Here is a 20,247-nt window from a genome sequence, read left to right on the forward strand (position 1 = left end):
AATACCTCTTACGCTTCGTGTTTGTGTCCTCAAGATCTGTCTCAATATTTACATATATTAACAGGTAGTGAGTTATATGCGGCACAGATCAATGAAAGTTGAACTGTAACCGCCTGCTCAGTGGCTGCCAAACTTTAACAGAGGACGCTTTTTCTATTGCCCATTTGCTGTGTCTTTCTCTCAATTTGGGACTGAATAGCAGGGTCATCTCAAAAAAAAAAAAAAAATTAAGGTAGGTTCCTCTTATTTTTTTGTCCATTTTCACATAATGTTTTGTACATCTGTCCAAACTATTACAGTCCACGACTTCTAATAGTTTGGCTAGATTATGTGTTGTATAAAAGGCTTAATAAAATAGGTTGAGCCTGTTTAGTTTGTCGAACATTTATGCACAACTTGATCAAGAAGCTTAATAAATAAGAAGGTTTAGTGTCTACTAATAAGTGCTAAAGGTGGTCAAAAGTCTAGATTGCTGAGAGTAACTGTGCAGTGCTGTGCGGAGAAAAATAAAATGACCTATGCTGTTCATTTTTCCATATTTGCACGGATAAAAATGTTTTATCTCTCATATAATTTGGCCTACTTTTCATTCGTAACTCAAACTTGTGTTCTCTTCTTCCACTGAAATTGATCGATAGTTACAAGACCTCAGGCTTTTTGACCCTTCATTGATCATTCAGCCTTAACAAACAGCCTACTGAACATAATGTGACACATACACAATGGAAGACAATTGAAGTTTTCCAGAGCAATGTACTGTAGTGAGCACTGGATTATTCATTTAGGAAACTGTTACATACTCTTTAGATACTGCTAGCTGGATCAAGGAATTGCAAGATAAGAGAGAGAGTACAGCAACAATTATCTTCACATCTTTTGAGCTAACATCACCTGAATTTGTCAGAATAACTGCTCTAAGGTAAGAGATCCTACATACACTCTTCTTTTCATCTTGTATGGCAGTGTTCTGCACTGTGCTTTCATCATTTCATGTTATCTTTAAAAGAGGGACTTCAATCTGTGGGGAAAAAAAATGATTAAGCAAGGGGGAATCTGACATGTACTGTTACAATTACTTGTCAAAGGAAATTGGTGTTAGGCCCTTTGGCAATTGCTATTTTTTCAAAGCTTTATACCCAGCTGTAGCACATAGTGCATTTTTTTTTCTTTTTCTACATCATTTGGGCACAGCAGCTGCCCTTTATATTGTGTGAAAATTTCACAGTGAATGGACCAATGGAAATGTTCTAAAATTACTTAGAATTAAAATCTTTTTACATTGACTTGCATTAAAAGTTAAGTACCATTTTCCCATCTTTTTTAAGTTACTATTTTGGACATACTGATATATTTTTGTACAGCAATGATGTAGCATTCACTTTCGTTCTGGACATTGGTGAATAACAACTGTCTTTTTTAAACTCTAGATTGGCTTGAAGAACATGGATTTAAGATTATTTGCACTCCTCATCCTCTGTTGCTGCAAACAAAGCTGGATGGTAAAGCTATTAGTCTATTATTGCTCTTCTCACCTTACTTATCTAACCCATTTTCCACGATGAAGCTAAATGTGTTGCCTTGCACTTTTCAGCAGGAAGATGTAGCAGTCACAGAGGACAGCGAGGCTCCTGTGATTCCCCTCGAACCTTTGATACCCAGCAAACCAAAATCAGTAAGAACTCACCTTGTTCACTGATATAATCTCCAAAGGCCTGCAATCTGATTCTTGAGACTTCACTCTTTGTATTTCTTACAGGATTTAGACATTTCTCATGGAGCGACCTCTAGCCCTACTGCTGAGAATGGCGAGAACTCATCAGAGGAAGAACTGGATGGGCTCTGTGGAAAGCATTTGAGTTCCCCAGAGATTAGGCAGGCCATTGGCAGTGGTATTATGAAGTTCGGTCTACAGCTGTTGGAGAACCTGAAGGCAAACTCAGAACAGCCTAACGTCATTATCTCGCCCCTCAGTGTGTCCTTAGCTCTCTCTCAGCTGGCTCTGGGTATGTCCCTGGCATGTGATGCTTTATAGGATGATACTTTGTTGCATGTAGCTCAGTGGTGAGGTTTTCTGAGCAACTGATAGCAGGGTGGCCTGCTTGTGTTCATCTGTTCTTAACACTATATTGAGTAACTTAATGCAAAATCAAATATCCTTGCAAAACTGCTATAGTAGACTGTGCTTCACACTACATTTTGCATTCATCAAGGTACAATGTAAATGTACCCTCAAAGGTAAAACAGTAATTTTAAGGGTGATTTGTGTACCTTAAATAAAATTTTCCCAAAGGAAAAATACATATTTCTACCTTTTCATAACCTAATGCTTTAAAACAGAACGATACATTAAAACAGCTGAAGATGAGTCAGAGTGTGTGGAGTCAATAGAACTCGAAAAACACATCTTCAGTACATTATGGTACAATTATGTTCCATAACTAAAGGAACTGAAGCCTTACCTTTGAAGGTACCACCCCAGTGACAGTTCAGTACCTTTTTTTCTAAGAGTGTGAAGAAAGATAATAGTATCATGATAATGAAGATAATAAAGATTGCTGTATCTGAATATCAGGTGCAAGGAACGAAACAGAGGAGGTCCTTGTTCAACGCCTGCATGCTGATGTGGTGCCATGCTACTACAAAGCAGTGAAAAGCCTCCTCCACCGTGTCCGCAGGAAGGCCCTGCAAATTGCCAGCCGCATCTACCTTGGCTCTGGTGAGTGAGGAAAAGGCAATCACACGACATTAGACGTACTGCACAAAATATATCTTGGAAAGTGAAATCATTTTAAATCTAGTCTGTGCACACTATATCTTCAAATGCATGTGGACACTCCTCCTAATTATTGTGTTCAAGTGTTACAGTCACACTCACTGTAAATGTGTAAAAAATACACAGAAAAAAGTATGCAGCCCTGCAATTTCAAGAGACAACACTGGCTGTAGAATAGATTGTACTGAAGAGCTCAGTGGCTTTAAACATGGCACTGTCATAGGATGCCGCCTTTCCCACAAGTCAGTTTGTGAAATTTCTGCCCTGCTAGGTCTGCTTCAGTCAACTGTAAGTGATTGTGAAATAGAAGCATGTAGGACCAATAACAGCTCAGCCCTGGAGTGGTAGACTGTGCAAACTCGCAGAGTGGGCCACTAAATGCTAAATTGCATATTATGTAAAAAAATGACTTATTGCATCTCTCGCTACAGAGTTAAAACTGTCTAACATCAGCACAGGAGCTGTGTGTCAGGAGCTTCATGAAATGGGTTTTCATGTCCAATTTTTTTCATGAAGAAATTACTAAGCAAGGAGGAATCTGACATGTACTGATACAAATACTTGTCAAAGGAAATTGGTGTTAGGCCCTTTGGCATTTGTTGTTTTTTTCAAAGCTGTAGTGCATTTTTTTCTTTTTCTATATCATTTGGGCACAGCAGCTGCCCTTTATATTGTGTGAATGTTCCAAAATTAATTAAGTTAAAAATTTAAAAAGAATTAAATCTCTTTATATTGACTTACACTATAAGTTAAGAACCATTTTGCCATCTCTTTTTAAAGTTACTATTTTCGACATACTGATATATTTTTGTACAGCAATAATATAGCATTTACTTTCATTCTGGAAATTGGTGAGTAACAACTGCACACAGGCCGAAGATCACTATGCGCAGTGCTGTGGTATAAAGCATGCTACCCCTGGACTCTGGAACAGTAGAAACGTGTTCTCTAAAGTAATGAATCACACTTCACTATCTGGCCGTCTGATGGACTAATCTAGTTTGGAGGATGCCAGGAGAACATACCTACCAGAATGCATAGTGCATACAGCAAAGTTTGGTGGAGGAGGGATAATGGTCTGGTGCAGTTTTTCAGGGTTTGGGTTAGGTCCCTTAGTTCCAGTGAATGGAAATTTTAATGCTACAGCATACATTGTAAACAATTATATGCTTCCAAATTTGTGGCAACACTTTGGGGAAAGCCCTTTCACGTTAATGCGATGAATTGTAGAGCGATTGTGAGCCAGGCCTTCTCGTCCAGTATTAGTGCCTGACATCACCAATGCTTTTTTGAATGAATGGGCAGAAATTCTGACAGACACATTTTAAAAATTTTGTGGAAAACCTGCCCAAAAGAATAGGGGCTGTTATAGCTGCAAAGTGCAGGCTGACTCCATATTAATGCCCATGGTTTTGGAACAGGATGCCCAATAAGCTCATATAGATTGATCAGGTGCCCACATACTCTTGGTCATATGCTATATCTCATTGTGAATTTCTTATAAGAATAGTTTTTGTAAGTCATTATATTTATTAAAATTAGCTGTTCTGTTTAAGGCATTATTTCTTGACCCTCTGTCTGCCAGTAGTATAATATTCTTACAACCATCTTACAATGAGAAATAGTAGATACAGTGACCAGATCAGAGATGTTTTCACCTGCCAGTCGTTCAATTTGTTTTATTTTATTCAGTTGCATAAGACCCCACAATCCAGAAGGATAAGTGGCTTAGAAAATGTGTGTGTGTGTGTGTGTGTAGTTGTATGAAATATCATTTTGTCTGGTGTATATGTATTGTGCCATGGACATGAGTACATGAGTGTAGGCTGTCCAATTGCCTAAAACTTCTTGTCTAAGTGAAGAATAGCCGTACTACTCTTTATTTCCAGTGTTAGACTTTGAAGGCAACATTTGATAAATCTGTTGACAAAATTGATGCATTTTCTTCCTAAGGATTTCAGCCAAAACAGGAGTTTATTCAAGAGTCTATGAAGATATATGATTCAGAGCCTGTGATTTTGACGGATCTGGAGGAGGTCAACGAGTGGGTCGAGAAGTCCACAAATGGTTATGTCACAGACTTCCTGAGCAGTCTTCCTCCTAACCTTGTCATGATGCTCATCAATGCTGTGCACTATAAAGGTAATGCACTACAGCAGCTTTTTCTGTAAGAAGACATGTCATCTGATTCATTTGATAGTGTGAAACGTAAATAGAGATATCCTATGGAATCCCCTTTCCTCAAGCTCATACCAGCATTTGTGTTACCCCGACTAGAAGCTGCCCATCGACACTGCATCAGTACAAAGGAGGAAAAATGAACGAGAACTGATAATTGGGATTAATAGTTACTGGCTCCGTGTCATATTTACTTGTTTGCTCGAATTTCAGGCTTTGTGTCAATATCCTCAGCTTGATATTGTGATCTGTGAGTTATTTCTGTATTCATCTGGAAATACACTTTGGCTCATTACACTGCTGTAATATCCAATACTGATGTAATCACATTTTGCCCTAAATATCATGGGCTTTGATAGAGTTTGTAATGCCATGTATCTAAATAAGGAAAAAAAACAGAATGCTACTTCATTATTTGACAACCTCATGGTCAAAAATCTTTATTTTGGTCTCATTTCACCAGAGAGTCTGGATCCAAACACTAATGATGTTTAGCAAACTCTGTGCTTACATTATAGTGGCTTAATAGGAGTTGGGGTTTCCTTCTAGCAAGCCTTCCAAGATTCCTGTCCAGAATTTAACATACTGGAGACAAAATAAAGCACAAAATGTGGCCTATTTAAAAGTTATGGCACATTCTGTATTTTGTTTTATTTGATTTCTAGAATTTTGAACTGAAATAAATGTACATTGTGCACTGACATTTGCAGGAAAGTGCCATATTTAACTTTATTCCATGTGGATGATGTGCTCACTTGTTTTCACTTAGAAAATATACAAAATACATAACATGACCGACAGTGTTCAAACTGTTTCACACAACTGTACATATGAGAAGATATTGTAATATTTTACTCTTAATGACATAGATTAAGCTGCTAATCAACTATTTTTACTTTCTTTGATCATATACACCAGGGGTATCAACACTTTTGGCAGAGATATATGTTGTTTTTTATGTGGTAAAGCAGCACTAATCCCCTGTTTCAAAAATCACAGCTAGGACATATGATAAGGACACTGGACTCCACTGGGAAGCAGTATTGTGAGAGCTAGTCTACCTTTATTGACAAGGAAACATATTCCAAAGCACAATCCTTTTTGAGGGAACATACCCTCTTAATAAATATGCATCTTATCTCTTGGAATGATTTTATATTCCCTTTCCTTTCCTTTAGGGGAATGGCTCACCCGCTTTGACCCTCGCTTTACTGCCACTGAACCCTTCTACATTGATGAAAACCTGATGGTAAATGTTGACATGATGCTGGGCCCGAAATACCCGCTCAGCGTTTTCACTCACAATGAACTTGATGCTCAGGTACATCATTTCATGTTCTTTTCTCATTTTTGTTGACCTTTTGGTTGCAATATGTGCTATATTCTCAGTGATAAACACTGACACTCACAAACGTGAGTAACCAGAAATAGAATCCCCCTAATAGAATCAAAAAAGACCACTTGATCTATTTTGTTGCTTGACTTTTCCTTCTTTCTGTTCCACAGGTTGCACGTTTTCCATTCAAAGGGAATATGAGCCTGGTAATTGTAATGCCTATGACTGGGAATGTCAATGTGACAGCGATTGCGGCCAATCTCAATATCTCAAACCTTTATAGCCGCTTCCCACGAGAGAGAAACATGCAGGTCAAACTCCCCAAGTTTAAATTAGATTTCTCTCAGGAACTTAATGAAGCCCTAACGAGCATGGGTAAGAAAGCACACTGGATTTTGTTCAAACAGCACATATTAAAAAAAAAACTAAACAATAAATACTACATTTCCTGTCCCATTGGAGAATATCAAAGGTGATAGTCAAATCCCAATGTGATAATTAATGGAAAATCCAATTTAGACAACTTTCCCTGTGCAAATTTTCAGTGTCTGAAGTTTGCTTTGGTTTTGCACTAGAATTTTGAGGCTACTGTGGCTAAAAAGTAATGGAAGTCTATAGTCTTTCTAGGTGATACAGACTTCTGTTATATTAGCCTCATAGCCTCAGTGCAAGACTTAAGACACCAAACATATCTCGGCTGATTGACTACATTTATGGTAAAGGGAAAATTGTGTAAATGTGATTACCACTCAATCTATTAAAGGGGAATTCCACAAATTTGCCAGATGTTCTGCGTAATTAAATGGTTAGGTGTAAACAAAGTCATTCAGAGTGAGCTGATGTGTAATTATCTGTTATAAAGAATTTTACCAAGTCAGAATTCACAGTGGTGGTGATTGGTACTAGACATCTGAAGCATTTAATGTCTCTGAAAGCAACATCACAGAAAGCTACTACATGAAATGGTTATGAATAGACTAGGCTGTCTAATGCCTGAGACATTGTTTTACGATAGCTTTGAGATAAATCTTTGGCCTGAAACATATTTTTAAATGCATTTATTGTGCAGAGGTACATGTAGAGCTCTGGATGGCAAAACAGTGCACAAGTCATTTTTTTCACATTAACCACTGTTTTACCATTATTAACATTACATACAAAAACTCAGAAGGCATGTGCAGGTTCATTGACCATTTTGGATAGTAAACAAAATGCCTATTTTTGCATTTTGGACATGCAATGGTTCCTATCACCACCATGTAAAGAAAGTCTAGAAATGTCTTTATGATGAACCATTTCACATCAAGACTTTTGTTTACATTTGAAGTATGCAGAACTTATGCAGAAATAATCAGTGTAATTCCACTTTAATGACTATTGGATTTTCCTTCTATGCAGGTCTAGGGGAGCTGTTTACAAGTCCCAACCTGGCTGGTATCTCAGACGGCCCCCTGCAGGTCTCCAGTGTGCAGCACAAATCCAGCATGGAGATAAATGAAGAGGGTGCAGAAGCTGCTGCTGCGACCAGTGTAGTGATCTCCCGCTCCAACCCCTCCTTTACAGTTAACCAGCCTTTTTTCTTGGCCCTCATGGATGATTCCTCTCAAACACCACTTTTTCTGGGGGTTATTTCCAACCCTAACCCTAATGGATCTGCCATGATATCTGACATAAGCGATTCAGATAAGACAGGGTTCATTTCTGACAAGGATGATGTACCGTCTTTTGCCCTTTCACCCAAATGAAGGTTTTTCAGCAAAAGGAGGCTACAACTGATGTTGAGCTGCACAGGGCTGCCACACAGAGGCAAATGAAGACCTGCAACAAATCCAGGCACAGCAATTCTATTGTGTAAAACATGTTTAATGGACATGCATCAAATAAGGAGTGAAATTTTTATAAATTTGATCAATTTAAATGATTCTTTTCACTGTCTGGACAAATTATTGTTCAGTTTAAGATCAAGCTCATATTGGCAGCAGTCGACTTTGAATACTACGTGTCAGTGCTGTTTTCAAAGCATGATAGTTAATGATTAAAATTATATTTAAAAAAATGAAGTGTGTTCTTAGTGTATTTCTTTCAAGGTTGCAAGGCTAATATGATACTCTATTTGGCAGTTGAATAGTTTATAGCCTAAAGAAAACTGGGTGTAATTGTTTCCTATTTTTGGTGCAATTGTGTGCCTCCCAAAAAGAAAGTCCTTTTCTAATATATGCTAGATGTTCTAAGACATTACACAGTGATTCTACAGGGAACTCAGTATTTAGGTAATCTTTTGACCTGATGCCTTTTTCATTTAAATTTGGGGTTGTTTTAGTCACCACTGTAAAAATATGTTTTCTTGAGTATGGTCAAGCAACTCTACTCATCTCTATTAGGTACACTGAGCTAGTAATTTGCTTCAAGCCAGTTTAAGTTTACATGACATTGCTTGAAAGTGCAGCACTGTTCATGAAAAAAAAAACAGTGCTGCTGTTTACAACACAGTTGTGAGTTACTGGGCTGATTACAATTTAATTCATGTACATATAGCATTGGTCATTCATTGGCTGATATGACGCAACAATATGACTGGTAATATTGCTGATCACACACTGAAAAGAAGTAACTCTTGTAATTTTGACATATCAGTTGTGAAATCTGTTATGATGACCTCTGTTAAAAGGTCATGAGACTACCTGTGAAAAGTAGCAAACTTGCAAACTTTACATTGAACAAATAACTTTATGACATTATATACAAGCTTATGCAAATGTTTGAATACCCCCAGTCAAATGACATGTTTCTAACTTAAAATTAAGTTAACACATCCTCTACAGGGAAGAAACTTAAATTTGGCATTTTGGTGCATTTCTATTTATTTGCTGGGTTTAACATGTTGGAAACAGTATGAAAAATAAAATATTAAATGTGCTATCACTTCTGCCACATTTCATTAGATTTTTTCCCCCCAGATATGTTAAATTCAGCAAGAAGTAAGCCAAGTGTGCATTAAAAAGTGTGTTTTCTGTACAGGATGTGTACTTACTTTCACTCAGAATATTACCAAAATACTTCATTTGACCAGGGTGTGAAAACCTTTGTATTTCAACTGTAGATCAAGAAATGGAATGCAGTTCAGCTTTGCACTTCAGAGGTCCACTTGCCATAATGAGAGAAAACATTCCAAAGAGACACAGAGGATAGAAACCTTGAACAAAAACCCTTAACCAATGTGTCTCCCTTTTTAGCATTTATATATTAAAACAAATCTTCAAAATGATGTGAGCAGAAACCTTAATTGTATTTATTTATTTATAAATTATTTATTTATTGATTTATTATTTATAAACCTATTTGTATTTATTTATTAACGTAAGGAAACGTGAGATGGAGGCTTAAAACGCTAAGCAAATAACCAAATAAACGCGAATAAATTTAATTAAAGCAGGAAGTTTCACGTTACTATCCTCGGACTTCTTTAAATACTACAAAATAAAAGTGGCGGAGTTATTGTGGACATGAATGAATCCTGTAAATAAATAAGGAACACGTTAACATTGCAGAGTAGAATGGAAACGCGGACATTAACGCGCTGCCGTGTCCGCGCCGGCGGGACGACTTTTATTACTTACCGGAAGTGATGTAAGAGACAGGAGCGCGCGCTTCCACTGAAAGTTGGCGCCACGACTGTTGACAACAGCGCGGATTCGGAGTGGAGCTGCAGGACGAGCCGTGACTTCACATTAAAGAAAGAGCTTCTCTCAAACAAGCGCACAGTCTGAACAGACATGAGCGTTAAGCTGTCAGAGGGCGCGATTGAGGTTCGTGGCTTTAATGGGGTGCATAAAATGGATATAAGTGAAGAGTGTGGGTTGTTTGACTCGAGGCCGAACAGCTGAGCCGGGCAGAGCAGCTCAGCAGTGTTAGCTTAGCTGGTTAGCTAGAATGCTACCCGGATTACCTGTAGCACATGAGAGAAATACGTGACTCAATAAATATAAACTGCTGTCAGAATGCAACTGTATGTACAGTTAAGACGTGTCCTACGGTATGAGCTTTTAGGTCTCCTCTCTCAGCGTGTTATGAACTTGCTAGGTTAGCTAACGTTATACAAGTTAGCCGTTTGTTTAGTTGCTGTTAATATGGGCGGTTTTTGAACATTTGGTGTAGCTAAGCTATATATTAACGACAGTTATTCATGCTAGAATTTAATTTTGTCCAGAGAGCATAACGTTACAGTTGTGTGAAAGTATGTTTGCTTCTGTAAGCTGGTGTTGGTCGAGTTAGAAGAGTGAGGGTGTCTCTTGTACTGAAGTGCGCCGTAGTTTTCCCTCCTTGAACACACGAATTTACTCTTGTTAATTAAGCTATCTTAGCAGGTTTTTGCTCAGGGGAGTCGCCCGACTGTGTCAATAGAGTTCAGCAACACCGGGTTAAAATATGATGTTTGGTAACCATAAAACCATACTAGAGTCTTATGAATTCAGAGCAGTCCAGGTCTCCCTCACAAGTTTGTTGCTCACATCAATAGGAGGCCTGTGTCAGAAAGATGATGCACCAGTTTTTGTGTAGGCATGCATGTCCTTCATTTGTTATTGTCTCGTTTTTACTTCACAGATATGTACTACAGATGTGTTCTTTCGTTTCAGGCCCTGACCAAAGGTAGCAATGTTTCAAACCCGATTCTTCAGTTGATTGTAAGTATCCCCTTCGCCTTGTGGTAGAAGTTCCACTGCCGTTTTTATAAGTCACTCAGTGCTTGCGTTAAAGTTCAGAGTTTAATATCACAATCACAAAATATACATACACATGTTAAATTATTATGTGATGATGCCACTACTTTTAGTTTATACAATTTTCAGCTAATTCATGTTAAAATTTGGGGGAACAATGTTAGGTCTGTCTAAAATTCTGAACAGTGCTGTAGGTGATTCCTTAAATGTCAGAAAAGGCTGTAAAATTTTATAATGAACTCAAAGAAGGTGTTATTGATGTTAAATAACTTATTAAGAAATTATAATCAATAAGTGATTAGTTTTTTTATATTTGGACTCTGAACAAGTACATAATGTACATACATTATGACGTATATCATAGTGTCATTGCAGTGTAAAGGTAACCTTTGTGTGAATTCTGTAATTGGTGTTGGTTAAGCCAAGTTAAAAAAAACAAATCTATTTATGGATCTATTTATAATCTTATTGTATTATTAGATCTTGTCAGAGTCAAGTTATGGATGAAAAATGGATTAAGTAACAATATCGCCAAGCAGCAGCCGCCAAAAATGACCATTCCATTGGGCTGCTTTTGCCATTGTGGCAGAGTGCGCATGTGCACATGACATTTCTGGGGCTGAGAGTGCATATGGTTGAGTCTGCAGCCAGACTCAGTTGGGCATACGACCCCATGTCTGATCATTGAGCGCATTGGACTCCTATAAAGGGCTGGGTATCAAAATTCAATACTTTTATGACTGAATTCCTTTGATCCTACTGAGTATAGTGTTCAAAATGGCATTTAGCACCACATTTTGATACCAATGTAGTCTTATTTGCATCTGTGAGCCTATGAGTGTGCTTGTTCCAAAATCTAGGTTGGTCATTGGCTATTTAAATTGTGTCCTGGATCCATGTTATTAACATGTTTCTTGGTTAGTGAAAACGCCTTATTGCGCCCCCTCTGGCACTAATGGAAACTGAATATGTAACTGAAATATGAGGGTTTAAATGATGAAGTAGATATTTATTGATAATTTTATTATTAAGTTTTTTCTTAATTGTCCCACCCCTGTTCTGTTTGGTTTGTTACAATATTTAATGTTTATCCTCCAGTTTATGTCTGGATGTCTGTGTTTTGACTGATTAAAGTGTTTAAAAATCTTTATTAAAAATAATAATAATAATGATTAGCTAGGCATGATTGCACTGAATGGATCAGAGATCAGAAGATATTATTTTTTTGCATTCTTCTGAAGTGTATGATAAATTTGCCTGTCGTCTGTAGAATATTCGGAAGATTGATGGAGGTAGTGGACCGGTGCGTTTTCGACTCATGATGAGCGACGGCCTTCATACCATGTCCTGTAAGTTGTGTAATTTGTGTCTCGAATACCTTTTGTTTGCTTACTCTTTGTTTTTGTATAGGGAGTTCCATCATATGAGTATGTGTTAAGGGAGCAATGTGTATCTTATAAGTAAAATAAGTTAAAATAAAGTGGAAAATGGTAAATAAAAAGAAATCTGCCTTGCTTATTATCTGCTGTGATTTATTTATGTAAAATGTGTGTCCCTTATCCTTTTTGTGGAGAATTGCTTTACCGTGAATATCTTTCCTTCCTTTACTTGGACAGTAACAGTGAGCTTAAGATACCTTTCTCCACAAATATATAGGAGTATATGGAGTAAACAAAAGGAAGAGAAATAGACATAATTAAGCACACTGACATGTTTTGTGCACCGAGGTGATAAGAGCAAAGCAATAGGATGTAGATGGGGGACTGGAGGGATTGAGTTTAAAGTGATCAAAGAGCAGGGTGGGTGGGGGCCATGAATGCACCCCTTCCCTCTTTTAATTTAGTGGAATATAAAAGTGTTGATGACATGCAAGCTCATGAATAAGTTATAGGGCAATTTCATTGCACATTAAGAAGCACTGTTGTGGTGAATTCTAATAACCTGTTCTCACAGGCATTACCAGGTTGTAGATATGAGCTAAAAGTGTTACTAGTTTTCATACTTGCATACAGAAATGGCTGTGTTTAGGTGTTTATGCTTGTGTGTTATGTTTTTAAGTTGCTTGTCTGATTTCTTTCTCCTGTGTGCAGCCTTCATGCTCTCCACACAGCTAAACTACCTGGCTGAACAAAATGAGGTAGCTCCAAACTGTGTGTGTTTGGTGAAGCGTAGTGTCACAAACGTCCTTAAGGATGGAAGGTAAGGGCTCATCCTTTCCTTTGAAACTAGTGTTCTAACATTTACAGGCTATTACCATAAACAATCTTTTGGAATGATATTAGTGTCAACATTAACATTATAATGAGTCTGAAGCTGACCAGTCCTGTGTAGTCTTTTGAAGTGATTTAGACCTATCCTTCTATGCAAAACCTGAGTCATTCTTATTCATGTCTCAGATTAAGATTGGAACTCTGACTTGACTGCTCTAAAATGTGGAATATATGATGTGTGTTTTTCAAGGGTACTGGTTTCCTCTCTTGTACCCTCCCATGAATAGCACTCATGAACACTGCGCCGTTGCCCCCTTTTGTTTTGATTGTATGGCAAGCCCTTGCATTGATCTGGACACCCACTCCTGATGTAGCAGTCATGCTGAATTTTTTTTTATCGGTCTGACTAGGAGCTCACAGAGTCTCTTTAGAAATTCTTGTCACCATTTCTAGTCTGTGAGCATCAACATCTGAGACCATACTACATCAATGATCTTCATTGTTTAAGAAAAATATTCATAGCATTATAAATTATTCTGTATTAGTTGAATATCAGTCGGACTCCTATCAAAAGGAAGGCATTCATGCAGAAATCTGTATAATTCCAAAATTAAATTATACTCAAAATTTATGTTGTAATTGTTTGTGTGAGACAGGCCTGTGGTAATTATACTGGACATGGAGGTGGTCAAGCCTGCTGATCAGGTGGGAGGAAAAATAGGAGATCCAACTCCTTATGTGGAAGGTGAGCAAGTACTGTACTGTACTGCAAAAGGGATTATTTGGCTGTATGTTTGCTTCTGACAGATTTGATGCATTAATATTTGCTCCTTCAAAGAGCTACATCAAGCCTCCTAATGTTTAACATTACTGAGCATTGCATTGTCTGTTCATGCAGGTCAATCTAAGGCTCCACAGCCTGCAGCACCTGCTCCTTCTGCTGCACGTCCACTGCAGCCTCAGAATGGAGGTGATGGTAAAGAGCACTTGCTTGAAATCTTAGATGGTTATTTACATGAGTTATTCACATGTTACACCTGTTGATTGCTTATGGTAAAGCGTAATAGTAATGCAGTCTTCTTTTTTTGTTGTATAGTTTTTGGGTGCATATTTCAAGGCAATACCAATATGTAGTGTGGTTGTGTAATGTAGGTCACCTTGTGCCGTCCCATAATTTTCCAGCAGGTGGCAGAATGCTTTACACAGAGTTTAGAATACAAAATGCCGCGGCTGGTATAATGCATTTGTTAGTTGTGTTCAAAACATTTTAATTGGGCATAGCTTTTAAAGGGGTGCAGTGGATTTTTTTAATTTGACAGTTTGACACATTTTTCTAGCTTTTGAGAGCTCATTATCTTCAGGTGTATGGAATGCAGTCTAATTTTCCTTCTGGTATGTTGGCAACGGAACGGATATTTAACAGCGCACAATTAAGTGTGACATCCTATAATGTTAAAACATCATGATAAAATACTGTATGAAGATGTAAGAGATACCAGCCATTGTATTTTTCTTCTGACAGTATCTCATCAAAGAGTGCATTATAAGTAAATCTTTTTCTTTAGCCAGTTACATTGGGGTTGTTTTTACAGTTTGAACTCTGTACAGTGTAGTGGATAGTTAATTAACTCTAGCTGTCTCATTCAGGTTTAGCTCTTTGCACACTTCAGTGGTTTTTCTTTTGGCTCTGTTCTCATTAGGCCCTATGAACAGAGGCCCCAGTCGTGACTTTGGGAAGAAGCCCATGAGTGCGCCCAACACACCATCAGGCACCTCAAAAGTTGTGCCCATTGCCAGCCTTAACCCCTACCAGTCAAAGTTAGTTTGAATATCTATCTGGATGAACTGTTTTACTTTGTAGCTTCTGCTCCCATACAAATGTGTAGTGCTGTTCGTTAATTGAGACTTTTATCCTTAGATGGACAGTTCGAGCACGTGTAACCAACAAGAGTGCCATTCGCACTTGGAGCAATTCTCGCGGAGATGGAAAGCTTTTTTCCATGGAGATTGTAGATGAGAGCGTAAGTATCAAATATCTTAGCAGTTTCTAAGCATCATTTTTAACATTTGTCTGCTCACTAGTTTTTTGTTACTTGCAGGGAGAGATTAGGGTTACTGGATTTAATCAAGAGGTGGACAAATTCTACTCCCTCATCGAACAGGGGAAGGTAAGGTAACATTCTGTTCACACTGGTCATTTTTTGCACTCCCCCCTTTTCACTTCTGCAGTCTCTCTTGCACATGCATACCTCACAGTGCCATTTGTGCATTTAGAATTGCTTTAGCTCTGAGTTTTTGAGTATTAAAGCAGCAGCAGCAGTAAGTTGAGAAGCTTGTAATGTACAAGTGAAGAGTGGGCCCTGTTTTCTGCCAGGTACGAGCAGCAATAATAAATGCTGTTACATCAAATTTTTGAGTTTCATATAAATTTTCATATAAAAAAATCATGATTACTAAAGATGACTATTGGGGGCTCATGGCCACACAACGTTTCAATGTATTTAAGCTGTTTAACAGTACATTAGACCTCTCTAATTTGCTTTTCTTTTCCCAAAATGCAGATTATTGCCTTTTACACATTGCCAGTGAGTTAATTATCCATCATCAATGATATCAGATTACATTGTGCTGTTTACTCAGGCCTAGCATGTAATACTGGGGCTGAAAAAGTTGCAAGTGTATGACTTGCCTCAAACTTGGCAGTATCATTCGAGCCTGATCAGGTCAGGCTTCAGGTTTGCAAGTTCAGGCTTCAGTTTCAGACTTCTCATTGTTACTAGATCTAAATAGGTCTTAAATATTCACTAACCAGCATTCATCTTTATTGACATTTCTTTTTAAATTAGCTGACTTTACAACCCCAATTCCAGTGAAGTTGGTACATTGTGTAAAACATAAATAAAAACAGAATACGATGATTTGCAAATGCTTTTCAACTTATATTCAACTGAATACACTACAAAGACAAGATATTTAATGTTCAAACATAAACTTTGTTTTTTTGCAAATATTCACTCATTTTGAATTTGATGCCTGCAACACGTTCTAAAGAAGTTGGGACAGGGGCAACAAAAGACTGGGAAAGTTGAGGAATGCTCAAAAAACAGCTGTTTGAAACATTCCACAGGTGAGCAGGTTAACTGGAAACAGGTGAGTGTCATGATTGGGTTTAAAGGGACCATCCCTGAAAGGCTCAGTCGTTCACAAGCAAGGATGGGGCGAGGTTCACCACTTTGCATAACTGCGTCCAACAGTTTAAGAACACTGTTTCTCAACATGCAATTGCTAGGAGTTTAGGGATTTCATCATCTACAGTCCATAATATCATCAAAAGATTCAGAGAATCTAGATAAAGCTCTGCAAATAAGTGGCAAGGCAGAAAACCAACATTGAATGCCCGTGACCTTCGAACCCTCAGGCGGCACTGCATTAAAAACTGACATAATTCTGTAATGGATATTACCACATGGGCTTAGGAACACTTCAGAAAACCACTCTCAGTGAACACAGTTCGTTGCTCCATCTACAAGTGCAAGTTAAAACTCTGCCATGCAAAGCAAAAGCCATATATCAACAACACCCAGAAACGCCGCTGCCTTCTCTGGGCCTGAGCTCGTCTGAGATGGATTGATGCAAAGTGAAAAAGTGTCCTGTGGTCTGATGAGTCAACATTTCAAATTGTTTTTGGAAATCATGGACGTCGTGTCCTCCGGGCCAAAGAGGAAAAGGACTGTCCAGATTGTTATCAGCGCAAAGTTCAAAAGCCAGCATCTCTGATGGTTGGGTAACTTGCACATCTGTGAAGGCATCATTAATGCTGAAAGGTACATACAGGTTTTGGAGCAACATATGCTGCCATCCAAGCAGCATCTTTTTCAGGGACGTCCCTGCTTATTTCAGCAAGACAACGCCAAGCCACATTCTGCACGTTACAACAGCATGGCTTCGTAGTAAGAGTGCGGGTACTAGACTGGCCTGCCTGCAGTCCAGACCTGTCTCCCATTGAAAATGTGTGGCGCATTATGAAGCACAAAATGTGACAATGTAGAGCTCGGACTGTTGAGCAACTGAAGTTGTACATCAAGCAAGAATGGGAAAGAATTCCACCTACAAAGCTTCCACAATGGGTGTCCTCAGTTCACAAACGCTTATTGAGTGTTGTTAAAAGGAAAGGTGATGTAACACAGTGATCTTTGTAGTCTTTTCAGTAGGTTGAAAAGGATTTGCAAATCATCGTATTCTGTTTTTATTTGTTTTACACAACATCCTAACTTCATTGGAATTGGGATTGTATTTTAGTTCTACAAATGTGGCTCTTATGAAATCCATGGAGTTCTCACCCAAATATTCACTTGCAGGAAGTATTGCATAGTATATGTGTTGTGTTGTTTATCGGAGTCTAAATCGTCTTACATGCTGTTCTTATGCTTGCTCAGTCTCAGGTTTGTATTTTTCTCTGCTCGGCAGGTATATTACATCTCCAAGGGCAGCCTGAAGATTGCTAACAAACAGTTTACATCCTTGAAGAATGACTACGAGATGACCCTGAACGGTGACTCCAGCATCATCCCCTGTGACGACAGCCAGGACGTTCCCATGGTGCAGTGTGACTTTGTCTTCATTGCTGACCTGGAGGCTCGGGACAAGGATGCCATCGTGGGTGAGTTTGCTGGTTGTGCGATAGCCATCATTAATAACAGACATTTTGATAATTAGCTGCAGCGGAGCGGACAGAGCAAGTCTGTGGCTCCCTGAGATGGATGCGTCACTGGCCCAGGAGGCTGCGGTAATTATAATAATGTTGATAAACGCAATATTAATAATACTGGTGACAGTAATAGCCTGTGGCGCAGATTGACTTTGTGTCCCTTTTGGAGAGCAGAGGGAGACGATGCTGTCGCTGTTTGAATAAGGAAGTAATAAGCACAGTAGTAATTAGGGTAATGGCAGCGGGAGCATGGTAAGGTGCAGCAGGAATGTTTCTCTTGCAGGCTTTGAGTCAGGTGTTGGCAGTGATTTGTGAAATATTCTTAATGGTGCTCCGATGACTCAACGGCGTTAGATAAGCGGATTATGATGGCAGCTCTGAGGAGTGTGGGAGCTCGCTGTAATGAAGCTGTGACATGTTATTGGATTACACTCAGAATGAATGACAGTGGCCAATATCATGCTGATAGACACAGGTAGATGTGTCAAAGTCATCTGAAGTATGTGAGGGATTACTGAAGTGGCAAGTAGACAAACGGGTAACAAGCACTGCCAGCCAGCATGCCAAATAGGAAACTAATATGAAGCATGTCTGGGTAAACAATTTGTTTTTAATATCTTCAGATGTGATTGGTGTTTGTAAGAGTGTGGAGGATGTGACTCGTATCACAACTAAGAACAGTCGTGAGGTGTCCAAGCGGAACATCCAGCTGATGGACATGTCTGGCAAAACTATCCAGGTCACCATGTGGGGAAAAGAGGTAAGATCTGCAAATCTTTCAAAAAAGTTGGAACAGTAGGTAAAATGCAAATAAAACAGAAAGCAGTGATTTATAAGTTTTACTTTCACCTGTATTTGAACAAAGAGTACAAGACAAGATATTGATGTACTTTTCCTTAATTTTACCTTTTCAGATTTGTTCATTCATTGTTGTTTGGTTTTTGTGCCTAATACCAAAAGATTCAGGGAAGCCAGAGAAATGTCTGTGCATAAAGGAAAAGGCTCAAAACCACAAATTAATTATTAAAAACTGGCATCTTTTTATAGGTATCATCGATGGGCTGAAGAATACTTAGAAAACTTTTGTTGGGGTGAGGAGGGGTTTATGAGAAACCTGCACATCTGTGAAAGCACCATTAACGCTGAAGACATTTTGAAGCAACATATGTCAACATTTAGTCTTTTTCAGTGACACTCATGTTATGTGAACATGAAAACACCAATCCAAATTCTGCTCATGTTAGAAAACATGGTTGTGCATGCTAAACTGACTCCTACATGAAAATGTTTTATTAAGCTGAAAATATGACAACAAAGGCACTATATGGTTGCACAGCTGAAGACTTGTATAACAGAAGAATGGCAAAAACATACATTTTCAGTTGGTGCTTTTTAGTCTCCAAATTAAGTGTTAAAAGAAAGTGATGTAACAAAGTGGTAAACATGCTCTCTTTCCAGCTTTTTGGAATGTGTTGCAGTCATCAGATTTTAAATTGGTGTATATTTACCAAAAAAATGTAAAATATCAGATATTGTTTTACCAATTTTCAATTTGATACAGGTCAAACAGCATTTTCTAATAACTGCTTTATTATTAGTGTTTCATGTACTGTCCCAACCTTTTTGGAAATGGGTTTCTACACAGGTAAATTAGGCCTCGAATAAATTCACTCTTGACTCTGGTTTAGTAATTGGCAAACACAGTTGTGCACTGTCACTGAAGACGAGTTGCATTGATCTGCTAACAGATACTGCCCTTCAGTACTTTGTTACTTTGACACTTACTTGTTTCCCAAGTCTTACTTTGTCCTTTTAAATACATACATGTTCCTCATGTAATGCATCCTGAAAATAGATAAGCATTATTTCTTTAGTATAAAACCCTGTATATAGGTGGTAGGGTGTAGAGCGTCTGTCCTATGGTCCTCTCCCCTGCTTAAATGTGTGATAAAGCTTTCTATCTAGTTTGTTGTGTAGTGTCACATAACAAAACACACTGAGGTTAACTTAACCTCTGATATTGGGCAGCATGGCACTGGCTTTTTGTTTGCCCAGCAGATAGTCTTTGTCTATAGGGATTTTCTGTGGAAAGCTAGATGTTCTGCCGCATAAACAACAGTTACAGTAGGAATAAATGCGATGCATAGTATCGCACAGTAAAGACTGAAAAATTAGATACTATATTTAGTTGTTGAGGATTCTTTGTACATTTCTATTAAAAATAGTTTCTGCCTTGTTCTGGAGTAAAAAAAAAAATAGTTTGTTCTTAATTACCAGTTTTGCACAGTACTGTGTTTTAGAAACTATTTCTGATGCAGAGCTAT

At 38.2% G+C, this 20,247-nt stretch overlaps 2 protein-coding genes across 4 annotated transcripts in view; both read left to right on the forward strand.

Annotated features, from left to right (window-relative positions):
- The first annotated feature begins 99 nt into the window (after positions 1–99).
- serpinf2b (serpin peptidase inhibitor, clade F (alpha-2 antiplasmin, pigment epithelium derived factor), member 2b) lies at positions 100–8,347 on the forward strand. 2 transcript variants are annotated; one of them, XM_017694915.2, is made up of 10 exons: positions 100–232; positions 808–919; positions 1,428–1,499; positions 1,592–1,672; positions 1,757–2,003; positions 2,573–2,716; positions 4,727–4,915; positions 6,130–6,272; positions 6,458–6,662; positions 7,686–8,347. In XM_017694915.2, exons 3-10 carry the CDS (start codon positions 1,443–1,445, stop codon positions 8,030–8,032), a joined length of 1,413 nt encoding a protein of 470 aa, XP_017550404.1. In that variant the 5' UTR covers positions 100–232; positions 808–919; positions 1,428–1,442; the 3' UTR covers positions 8,033–8,347. The 2 variants fall into 2 exon arrangements, with proteins under 2 accessions (XP_017550404.1, XP_017550405.1); XM_017694916.2 differs by having other exon boundaries at positions 1,595–1,672.
- Positions 8,348–9,928: 1,581 nt separating this feature from the next.
- rpa1 (replication protein A1) overlaps positions 9,929–20,247 on the forward strand; it is a 28,175-nt gene continuing 17,856 nt past the window's right edge. The window contains exons 1-11 of one of the 2 annotated variants that reach the window (XM_037546863.1): positions 9,929–10,093; positions 10,922–10,969; positions 12,276–12,354; positions 13,096–13,204; positions 13,872–13,960; positions 14,114–14,191; positions 14,916–15,033; positions 15,134–15,236; positions 15,315–15,383; positions 17,683–17,875; positions 18,547–18,683. In XM_037546863.1, coding sequence (XP_037402760.1) covers positions 10,061–10,093; positions 10,922–10,969; positions 12,276–12,354; positions 13,096–13,204; positions 13,872–13,960; positions 14,114–14,191; positions 14,916–15,033; positions 15,134–15,236; positions 15,315–15,383; positions 17,683–17,875; positions 18,547–18,683 — 1,056 coding nt within the window. In that variant the 5' untranslated portion in view covers positions 9,929–10,060. The remainder of the gene's footprint in view (positions 10,094–10,921; positions 10,970–12,275; positions 12,355–13,095; positions 13,205–13,871; positions 13,961–14,113; positions 14,192–14,915; positions 15,034–15,133; positions 15,237–15,314; positions 15,384–17,682; positions 17,876–18,546; positions 18,684–20,247) is intronic. The other variant, XM_037546864.1, reaches the window with a different exon arrangement.

The sequence above is a fragment of the Pygocentrus nattereri genome, chromosome 17, assembly GCF_015220715.1.
Source record: "Pygocentrus nattereri isolate fPygNat1 chromosome 17, fPygNat1.pri, whole genome shotgun sequence".
Lineage (NCBI taxonomy): Eukaryota > Metazoa > Chordata > Actinopteri > Characiformes > Serrasalmidae > Pygocentrus > Pygocentrus nattereri.

Bases quoted from the DNA above. Each gene is read 5' to 3' on its own strand.
- serpinf2b (XM_017694915.2), top strand. From the start codon at position 1,443: ATGGATTTAAGATTATTTGCACTCCTCATCCTCTGTTGCTGCAAACAA. The intron at 2,004-2,572 runs GTATGTCCCTGG...TCTGAATATCAG, and splicing joins TCTCTCTCAGCTGGCTCTGG to GTGCAAGGAACGAAACAGAG. The intron at 4,916-6,129 runs GTAATGCACTAC...CCTTTCCTTTAG, and splicing joins CAATGCTGTGCACTATAAAG to GGGAATGGCTCACCCGCTTT.